We start from the raw sequence: 11,201 nt of genomic DNA on the forward strand, positions 1-11,201 counted from the left end.
TTCAGAAAGCTCAATGAATCCCAAAAAGAATAAGTAAAAGAAAGAAGAAGAAGTAAAAAGACATCTTCATCTAAACGTGCCATGGTGGAACTACAGAACATCGCTGACAAGGGTGAGATCTTCAAAGCGGCCAGAGATGAGAGGGAGATTGCCCGAGACGCCAGAGTGGCGGCCGAGTCCTCACAGAAGCCATGGGCGCCAAGAAGACGGCAGAACGGCACCTTCAAAGAGCTAAAAAAAAAAATAGCTGTCACTGAGAAAATGTTATAAACTCGGAAACGCTTTTTCAAGAACAAGCGCAAACTAAGGACGTGTCCAGACTGGCAACAACTGAGCTTGCCGCCAGCATCCCCACTGCAGGAAGTGCTGAGACACGGACTTCGGGACAAAGCAGCATGGTCCCAGCAGGAAGGTCTGAGATCCAAAAAATAAGCGTGAGACGAAGAGAATGGGGGAAACCCCACATGAATGGAAGCGAACATCGGACCGTTTAACAGGTCTAATTGATGGGGTTCAACAGGAACAAAGGAGAAACCACAGCAGGGCAGCAGCCTACCCATCAAAAGGGGGTAGGACTCAAGTTGACTCATTTTAAGGCCCTGGAATTGTTGGGGTGAAGAATTAGGACAAATGGTAGATGACAATGATAACTTAAATGTGAGTTTAATTCCTAGGGCAATTAAAAGAGAATCAAACATTTTAGTTGGTTTGTTACAGTCCCAAACTAATAAGTGGGGGGTGGGGTGGGGATGGAATGAGAGGGGAGAAAACTTCAAATCAACAATTGAAAGAGAGCAGGAAAGTGGAAGGCAGGAGCGGGGAAGGAGGGATGGAGGACAGGAGGGGTTTGGGGCCCTAGAGGGGCCATTACTGGTCCTAGATCACCCAGCGCGTTAGTGGCAAAGCCAGGACTCCAGTCTAGGTTTCCTGACTCCTATTTCAGTGCAACTTCCCCCAAACATTGCAACCCCCGCCTCAGCCTAGAGGGGTAATCTCACTACAGAGATCCAGATCTGGCAGGTTTCCCAATTGCAGATGGAATCATGCTGCCCAGGAGGCTCGTGGAAAAGTGCGTGGCAAGAACAGCTTTGATCCACAGACATCCAGAATAACAATGTGACAAAAATCACTAAAGTATGCGCAGTGGCTTGCAACCCAGCCACCTTCTGTTCTAAGTCCTTTGTGCATATTAATTCATTTGATTGGCATAATCCCCCAACACAGCAGATGATCACAATATGCAGATATGACAGCCAAGGCACAGGGAAGGGAAGCCACTTTCTCAAAGTCACTCAGCAGAGAAGAGGTGAAGCAGAGATCTGAACTTAGCCTAGCTCCTCCTAAGCTGGCACTTAGAATTCCAACCTGTCTAATCCTTGTTCAAGCAACGTGGGTTGATTCTGGCAGCCTGTCACCGTATGGTCGTTCATGAGACAGGGGCAGAGGGAGAGCGAGACTCTTTGTTGAGTACTAAACCCACAGGACCGGTTCTATCCTGTTCTGTAGGCTCAGAATTGACTCCATGCCAGTGAGTCTGAGTGCTAGGTCAAGAGCCCCTGATAGCCTAGTGGGGTAGGTGTTGGGCTGCTAACTGCAAGGCCAGTAGTTTGAAACCACCAGCCGCTCTGCACAGAAAGATAAACTTTCTACTCCCGTGAAGAGTTATCGGGTCCCTAAGAGTCAGAATCAACTCTATAGCAGTGAGTTTGTTTTTAAGGAAGAACACATTCAGCATGCCTCGAGGTAAAAGAACTGAAGGGGAAAAAACCAAGCCTCCAGTTATATTACTAAAGGATTCTATGGGTGAAGTATTGAATGACACAGGAAGCATCAAACACAAATGGGAGGAATACATCGAGTCATTATCTAAAAAAGAACTAGTCAACATCCAACCATTTCGAGAATCATGGTGCCAGGGAAGAATATTGAACGTACCATGGACTGCCAAAAGGACAAACAAATCCGTCTTGGAAAAAGTAGAGCCAGAGTGCTCCTTAGAGGAGAAGATGGTGAGACTTTGTCTCTCTTCTTCTCACAAGACATAAAGCTAAGTAGGACAGTGAAAAAGAGGACGCGCTTTCATGAGCTGGACGGACACAGTGGGGGCAACAAGGGCTCAAACATGACAGCGCTTGTGAGGATGGTGCACGACTGGGCATTGCTCCCTTGTGTGGTACACAGGGTCGCTGTGAGTCAGAACTGGCTTGATGGCACATAATAACAACACCCTGGAAGATAGACCGGGCTGAGTCCATCAAAATCGGTCTCCTTGAGCAGCAGGTAAGAGAGAATTGTATAGACAGGACTTGGGGGCAGGGGTCTTCTGGAGCAATTTCACCTAGGAGACAAGCCACCTGCCTCTCAGATGGCGCTCTGTGCTTGGAGGTGGAGTGTCCCCTCCGCCACTCCAGTTTCAGGGACTGTGATCTGAGTCCTGCTCTTCCGGGCTCATCTGAACTTCTAACGGGAGACACCAACAATCTACCAGTTCATCATGAATCCTAGAGGAATTGCAGGATTAGGACCAAGAAGGAGCAAAGTACAGGCTGTCTCAACTGAGTACTGAAGTCCCTTACACTACCATATTCACCACGTGTTTAACTAAAGGCGCAGCTAACTGCTGCACGGGGCCTGAAACCTCAGAGGTGGACCATCTGCTGGGACGATCCGAGCTAGAACCCAGATCTCAAACAATTCATAAAGCAGCTGGCAGGGCATCTCGAACCTGGACAGCGAATGGGCTGTGCTAGATGATACTGCTACAACTCTATTGAAATGTAACTTGGGTGTTGTGTTAGTCTGGATTGACTGGAGAAACAAATCTAGGGACACTCATATGTGTGTAAGAGAGAGCTTTATATCAAAGAGCAATTGTATATTCAGAAAACAGCCCAGTCCAGATCCAGCCCATAATTCTGATATTAGCCCATATGTCCAATACTAGTCCATGAATTCCTCTTTAGACTCACGCAGCACATCCAATAATGCTGAATGCAGGAAGATCACAGGCCAGTGAGTGGAAGTCTTATGGATCCAGTGGCAGGGAAGCATCTTAGAGCTGGGGAGGGTCTCCACCCACATGGTTCCTCAACAGGAAGGTGAGGTAGAGAGTGTGGCCCCCCTCCAGGGAGAAAGAGAGGAAGTTCCCAGAATCCTCATGAGAAGGCCATGCCCACCAGAAAGCATCATCAGGCTGTGACCTGATGTGACAAGGTAACCTCCACCCCTTCACTCTATTTATCAAGTTGACATGAAATTATGTAACTATCATACGTGTGATAATGACATCATGGTTATATCGGAGAATGTCCTTGACCTTAGGAGACGGGTGCTGAAGTATTTGGGGTGAACGCATCATCGTGTCTTTGACTTCTATATGTTTGGGGGAAAGAAGGTAAAAGGAAATAATCAAATAAATATGGCAGGAGGCTAGTATGAGGTAAATCTAAAACTCCCAAACCACACTCCCTGCCATCCAGTCAATGCCAACTCATAGCGACCCTATTAGACAGGGTAGAATTGCCCCTGTGAGTTTCTGAGACAGTAACCGTTCATGGACGTCGGAAGCACCGGCTGGTAGTTTCAAACTGTTGACCTTGCAGATTGCAGCCCAACACTATGCCACCAGGGCTCCTTGTTGGTCAACCCAGGTAGGAAATAAATAGACTGGGCAACACTTTGGTTGCACGTAACCATGAGCCAGTCACACCCCCAGTCAGCCCCCTGTCTGCCTACATATGCTCTCTGGGTCTTGTTCTGACTGGCTGTTCTAGGCATGTGTACATATGGGAAAAAAATCAAGCTTTGCATTGAAGATTTGTACACCTCGCTCTGTAAGTTACCTCTCAAAAAATATAAAGACGCACACATAGGAGGGGGCTTCAAACGTTCCCAAGAAAACCCCATTATCTTTTTCATTCCACGTTCCCTTGAACTTTTCGAAGCTCCCTCGTATAGCCTGAAAACGTGGCTCCCTGGTGCTCCCTGGATGAGATCCAAACTCCTTTCACACACCACACTTCCGTGGACTTGAGCAGTGGTTATTACACCCTCTGCAATGTGCCAGTGAAGGCAAATAGGGAGCCTTCTCGGCTCTCCCTGCCAGGGGCTGGTCTAGGTCAATGTCAAGATCAGAAGGCATGGAGACCTCAAAGCTCAAAACAAAGTCAAACTCGCTGCCATCGAGTCTGTGGGCTGGCATCACTGGTCAGGGGCCCCTTCCAGGCCCACCGTGGTGACTCACGATATCTCCCACTTGTAAGAGTTACCCTTCACCCCAGGCCCGTCGACCCACCCTTCCCAGCTGCACACTCCTCAGCTATTGTCAAACTTAATGACTCCACCCTGGAGAGAAATTGGGCTCCGTTTTATATTTTATTGCCTCAAAAAGGACATTTTTTACCTTCCCACAGGCCACAGCCAGCAGGAGCAGGGTGATAAATCTCAGCAAAGATGTCCACTGAGATATATGGTCCGGCACAGAGACCACTGTGTTCCAGGCAGGGGACAATAAACAAGCCGTTGCACCTGCTTGGCCACCCCACCCCAAGGCCCCGGCCTCAACTGCCCCTGGCAGCCTCTGGGGCTGAACAGGGAAGACGTGCTGCTAAGAGCAATGGCCGCCCTCTGAACTTGCCTCTCCAGCAGCCTGCACGCAGCTCTCCAAGAGAGAAGGTGGGTGGCTCCCCACGGTCTTTGCCAGGCTGCCCCGTGCACTTCACTGTGTGCTGGGCATGTGCTGCTTTGCATTTAGGTTTCAGCAGCCGTGTGTGTGTGTGTGTGTGTGTGTGTGTGTGTGTGTGTCCATTTTACAGACCAGGTGACTGAGGCTTGTGCAGGCTAGGCAGCAGCCAGTTGGAGGCCAGCTGGAGGCCTTGCAGGGGTTGGGGCGGGGGCGGGGGCGTCCCTGTCTCCCAAAGAGGCCCAGGGAGCTAGAGAGGCCCAAGGTATCTACCGGGAAGGAGAGGCAAGGCCCATAGCATGGCTAATGAGGAAAACAGGAAGTGAGTCTCCGACTCTGGCCTGGGCCACTGCCTTATGGGTTGCTTGGTCATGTGGATTAGACAAGCCTCTGAGGACAGGCCTCTTGGCCAGGTTTGGCTTCCGACCAAGGACCTCACCTGCTCCCGAGTTCCAGTCACTGCCACCTCCCCTCCCCAAACATCTATTTCCATCATGACATGGGATTCCCTAAGCCTTGGGAGCTGGGTGAGGGGTGGTCACGGGCCACTGTCTATCCACAGAGATGAGCAGTGTGACCGGCCCTTTCCCCCTTGATCTCAGGCTTTCCTGTTCCAACAGTAACCACACCTGGAGCCCCAGACGAGCTCTCAAAACCCCCGAATTCTACATTTTCTCTGTGGAAATGGGGGAGGGGGGCAGGCATCTTGCCATTGCCTGCTGGAACAGGGGCTGAGGGTTAGACGGTGCTCGAAACTGCCCTGCCGGGGCTGTGGGTCTGTGAGGCCGCCCAGCTCCAGCCATGCCCAGCAGCAGGGCAGTGAACGGCCAAGTTGGATGTTGGGCAGCTTCCTTGCTCATCTGGAGGAGCCGGAGCAAAGAGTGCAGCAGCCACCCGCTCCCTCAGGAGACACAGGACGCCCATGGAAACCCTTTCCCCAGCATTGCCCATCCTGAGCAAGAGCCCTCAGGGAGCTGGAAAAGGAGGTGCCCCTGGCCACTCATCCAAATCGGTCACTGGAACCCCCCTGGTGGCCTGGTGGTCTGCTGAAGCCAAGTTCTAGTCTGCCATACCACGGACTGGCGCTGGCTGGATGCAATGGACTTGGAGTTTGGCGTTTTGAGCTGTCTGCAAGGCCGCCCATGAGCGAGATCGGACAGGACACTCCCCTCCCCCTGAATGTGACAACATGACAGCCAGACCAGTTGGGTGCAGAAGAGCCACAGGGAGCCCAGTAGGACCTTGGCGGGGTCCCTACCAGTGGGGGACTTCCTAGCCAAGAGGGGAAGCTGGAAAAGTGGGAGCCAGGCTCTCCTGAGTACATCCTCTGGGCCTGCATGGCCTTCTGCCGAAGCGCCCATACTTTACACGTGTTATTTCATCCCCAGACAACCCCACCAACTCTGGACCGGGAGCCTCATTTTACAGGGGAAAACGGTGAAGGACAGAAGGGTGGTGTTCATCCCCCCAAAAGTCATCGCCAGTTGAAAGAAAGATCTCAGTACGTCTGGAAAGAGAATGTGGTGGAGGAAGACACACTTTGGATCAAAGTGGGCCTTAAGGTGTGGTTGAAGGAGAGGGCCAATGGCAGGGGAGACGGGGGTCAGGGCGCATAGGGCCTCCTGGAGTGTATTCTCCACTCCATCCCCACAGTGGGGAGGTGGGGGCTGGAGACTTGGCTTATTGGGACCTGCATGTTGAGGCTGGAGTGATCATTGGGTGTTGTGTGCATAGTGATGGATGTATCGAGTGGGAAACCGAAATATGACAGCGAGCAACATATGTAAGCTCCATCTGCCTCTCTTTATGTAGCTATAAAATGGGGGTAACCATAGTCCCTATTTCCTAGAGTTATCATAAGGGTTAAATTAATTCATTAACATTTGTGGTTATTAGGCACTGGCAGTTCATTGGTAGAATCTTGCCTATCAGACCGGAGACCCCGGGACAATTCCTGGTCAGTGCTCTTCATTCACGCACAACCACCGTTTGTGCCTCAGTGGGGGTCCACGTGGTGCAGAAGAGGTTTTGGTGAAGCTCCAGAGTAAGACACATTGGGAAAAGCCGGTAGAGTTCTGACTGCCCCATGAGCCAGATCTACTCAACAGCCCCTACTGCTTCCTCCAGGCAAGCAACAGGCAAGGAGAGGGCTCTCTGGACACATGAGCAGCCTGGAATTGAGCTAGGCCTAGAGCCAAGGTTAGACTGGGATTCCAAAGACCTACTGGAAAAGGGCATGGGGCCTTGGGGAGGATGCTGACCCTCTCTGGGTCACCATGTGTGTTAGACCGGGTTAACTAGAGAAACAAATCCAAGAATACTCATACGTGTGTAAGAGAAGAGCTCTATATCGAAGAGCAGTTGAATATTGAGAAAACACCCCAGCCCAGTCCAGATCAAGGCCATAAGTCCGATATTAGCCCATTATGTCCAATACTAGTCCATAAATTCCTCTTCAGACTCACACAGCACAAGCAATGATGCTGAATGCAGGAATAGTACAGGCCGGTGAGTGAAAAGTCTTGTGGATCCAGTGGCGGTGGAAGCATCTCAGCAGTGGCACTCCATGTGGCTCCTCAACAGGAAGGTAAAGCAGAGAGAGAGAGTGTGGCCTCCAGGGAGAAAGAGAGGAAGTTCCCAGAATCCTCATGAAAAGGTCACACCCACCAGGAGGCATCATCAGGCTGTGACCTGATTCACAGGTTAAACTCCACCCTTTACTCTATCAGGTTGGCATGAAATTATGCAGCTACCACACCATGATAACACAAGAAGAAGTTGATTTTTCCTGAGCAAACCAAAAGCAGGTGAAGATTCTTCTGAGGGAAAATGCCATTAGCATCCCTGATAGATCAGCCTGGAAGGACATGCCAACCCCCCACCCCCCTAGAGACTGCTAGGCCACCACCCTCCCATTAGACCACAGCCCTGTTTCAATGACTGCAGCACGGTGACTCCACACTTCAGCACCTGTCCTAGCACATACTTTGCCCTCAGCCGAGACCACCTTCCCTCCGTGCACATCAACCACTGCTGCTTCTCTCTTCACTTCCCCTGGAGTCAGGCCGGCCAGAAGCTCTCCTCAACTCCAGCGGGGGTAGCTGTTCCTTCCGTGTCCTCTCCTTTTGCACCCCATAGAATTCCGTGTGGTAATGGCCTGCTTAGCTGTGGGCTGCTTCAGGGCCGGGGCTATCTATCTCTTACTTGTTTCTGTATCCTCAGCCCGACCGAGTGGAGTGCTTGGAACATGGGGTCCTTAGTACATGTTAGTTCAGACAATGGATGGGTTGATAGATGGATGGGTGGAGGGGTGGATGGCTGAATGGGTGGGCGGCTAGACCAGATGGATGGATAGTTATATGGATGGGTAGCAAACAACAACAACCTGCCGTCAAGTCAATTCCAACTCCTAGGGGCCCTACAGAATAGAGCAGAACTGCCCCTTTGGGCTCCCAAGGCTGTACATTTTTACAGGAACAGAAAGCCTCCTTGTTCTCTTATGGAGTGGCTGGTGGATTCAAACAGCTGACCTTACAGTTAGCAGCCCAACTGGGAACCCACTACCCAGCCAGGGCTCCTGGATGGATGACTAGACTAGTCAAGTCTTCAATTTGCAGTGTGGAAAAGACACCTTCAACTTCAAGCTGGCAGCATCCCCTCAATGCTTATGTAATTTCTCAGTTGACATTACACAGGACACTGGGCTCTTCTGAGCATGAGTCAGAGAACGGGAGAGCCAACCTGGCAGAGGAAGAATTGGTATTTATAAAATTGGGGGATTTGCAAGACACAACTCCATGCTTGCAGCGATGGGGAGGAGCAGAGAAAGTAGACAAAAGAGCATCCCGTATCATCACCATTAGCCAGCATCACAGGGACAGAGTCTAATGGGCTGGGAGTGCCAGAGGGAGCTGCTCGGCCCACCCACCACCACCCACAGACCTTGGGCCAAGGACAGGCCATGCCACCCTTCAAAGTCAGCAGAATGGCAGTGTACTAAGGAAGAACAAGCCGCTGTGCTCTCTCTACAGGAAAGATGTCTCCAACACCCAATCAGGAGGGCAGGGCGGCGCGCAGGCTCATGAGCGTGGCTGAAGTTCCTCCCCAGGGCTGGGGCCAATGAGAAGAGTCTGACCAGCCATGAAAAGGAACCCCGTGATGCAAACAAGTATGTGCTCAGCGGCTGCTCACTGGAAGGAAGGTTGGTAGTTCAAACCCAGCCAGCTGCTCCAGGAGCAAGGTCTGAAGAGCTGCTTCTGTAAAGATTATCGCCAAGAAACCAGGCAGTTCTTCTTCACCGTGTGGAGTTGCTCTGGCGCCCAACAACATGTCAAGGGCCAAAACAGAGCCACTGGGGAAAGAGATGCCAAAGAGGGTGCATCCTGTAGCCCTCCTGCTGTGCTTCCTAGAGCGGAGGAGGGACGCTGAGTCTGACAGCCTGAGGAGAGAGGTGGGCTCTGCTGGGCACAGGAAGTGTATCCCAGGCTCATACCTACCCAGATCAGACACCAGGCCTGACGCTGCCAACTTCACACTCACGCTCAGCCTCTGGTGAAGGCATCGGTCCAGGCACCCTGGATGGCAGGTGAGCAAGAGCCAGGGTCCTTAGAGGGGCTTTTTCGTAAGTGACCACGTGGTGTATTGCTTAAAACTGCCTTCCCTTGCAAACACCAGACCCCTATGAACTCTTGGTGGGACACACAATGGTCTGCTCTCATAAGCAAAAGCTCAAAGCTCAAAGGTAGGGCTAATAGGCCCCCGCCCCCCCACCCCCACCTCCGGCATCAGAGAATAGGGATTCTTCTGTTCAAACCCAGCAGCTGCTCTGCAGGAGAAAGATGAGACTCTCGGCTCCCATAAAAATAAACAGCCTCGGGAATTCGCTGTCAGGTTGCTGTGAGTCAGCCTGGAAGTGCTGGCAGTGGGAGTGGCTTAGGCGAAGGCATTGGTACACAAAAAGTGGAGTTACAGTCCTAAGAAGCATGGGGTCACGTGGAGGTTGTGAAGGCAACCAGGCTATGCTACTGGTGGCTTTGTGAACCGTCTCTGGGGATTTGGGGTGAAAGAGTAACACAAGTGTCTTAAGTCGTACAACAAAGAGCAGATGCAGGCCTCCAGAGACCACACCTTGGCCAGCAGCTGGCCTCCATCTGGGTCAAAATCACTGTGCTAGGCAGGGTTCTCTAGAGAAACAAAACCAGGACACTTATGATTATAGATGGCAGATAGATAGATAGATAGATAGATAGATAGATAGATAGATAGATAGATAGATAGATAGATAGATTTATACAGCAGGAAGGAATATAAGAGCTAACTAGTCCACACAGCAGTACAGAGGGTTCAGTTCAACTCACTTCCACACTTCCATGGAACAGTTAATATACTGGAAGTCCTTCAACTCATGTGGAATGCTGGGTCCAAGGTCAAGGAAGCAGACAGCAGAGTCCTCCCTAGGGCAAGGCAGGCAGAGTCTGCCCACAGGCAGCAAGCAGCAGGGTGGGTCACCAACACTCAGTATCTCAGGAGCTTAGGGAAGCAGGTGTGGATGGACTATCTAATGCAAGCAATGCAAGGCGACGGAATCCACCAGCCTCAAATTCAAGCGATGTACACACCAGCAGCATGGCAAAGTAGGTCTCAAAGGAGCCTCAAGTTATAGCAACACAGTCCACAGATTGGCCTGGCCGACAGGTAATGTAGCTCACAGGTTGAGGCAGACACCTAGCTATAGCAGCAGCAGCACGCACACTCCAGCATGCTCCAGCATGCTCTGATAACCAGAGAGCAAGAGCGAGGGGGGTGGGCCTTGCAAAGCCATTTATCTCTTTGCCCTCCAATCAAACTGTGACCTGATTAATCCCACATGTTCCTATTGGCCAGATTGGCACAATAAACCTACCTATCACAATCACTCAGCTAATAGATGAAATCATCAGGATTTGAAACTTTGCAGCTTGTGCACATAATTGCTATTCCTTGGGTTCTGGTGTTTGCCCCTTCTTGGCCACATAACCACAAGCAAGATCTCTGAGTGTCAATTCCTATATCTATAAAGTGGAAACAATAATAACTCCCACCTCAAATGGCTGTCTTGTACAGAAAGCCAGATAACAGATGTGAACAAAAGATTAAGATAATGCATGTAGCAGAAGATCAAGAAATCAAGGATCTGAATCTGTTCAATGCTTGAGTTGAATTCCTAGGAAAGGTACTAGGCCCTTGCTGTTACCTAGATATTGGCAGATCTTGCTAGTGGAGGAGTCCAGTCTGTAGCAAGTGGGCGTGCCAGGGGTCCCCATTCAAGTCTGTTCCACAGCGCAGTGGCCCACGGGCTTGTCCAAAGTTCTTACCACCAAGCTATTCATGGAGGGTCCGATTTTCTCAAGGAGGGTGTAGTGGAGCTTCCTCCATCGCCTGTCTCGGGTCCTACGCCCCTGGTCCCAGAGCGGTCAGCTGGTCCAGAAGAGAACAAGACTGCAGAGGGAGGATGCCATTGCTGTGGAAGCCACGGCTGTAA

At 51.0% G+C, this 11,201-nt stretch overlaps 1 protein-coding gene across 1 annotated transcript in view; it reads left to right on the forward strand.

Annotated features, from left to right (window-relative positions):
• The first annotated feature begins 81 nt into the window (after nucleotides 1-81).
• LOC101639962 (peroxisome proliferator-activated receptor gamma coactivator-related protein 1-like) overlaps nucleotides 82-11,201 on the forward strand; it is a 27,913-nt gene continuing 16,793 nt past the window's right edge. Inside the window, 1 exon segment of the mRNA XM_045299200.1 lies at nucleotides 82-217. Within this exon segment, the coding sequence (XP_045155135.1) occupies nucleotides 82-217 (136 nt within the window).

Source organism: Echinops telfairi, unplaced genomic scaffold (assembly GCF_000313985.2).
Source record: "Echinops telfairi isolate 266 unplaced genomic scaffold, ASM31398v2 ScPeMD7_7457;HRSCAF=8495, whole genome shotgun sequence".
In the NCBI taxonomy this organism is placed as follows: Eukaryota; Metazoa; Chordata; class Mammalia; order Afrosoricida; family Tenrecidae; genus Echinops; species Echinops telfairi.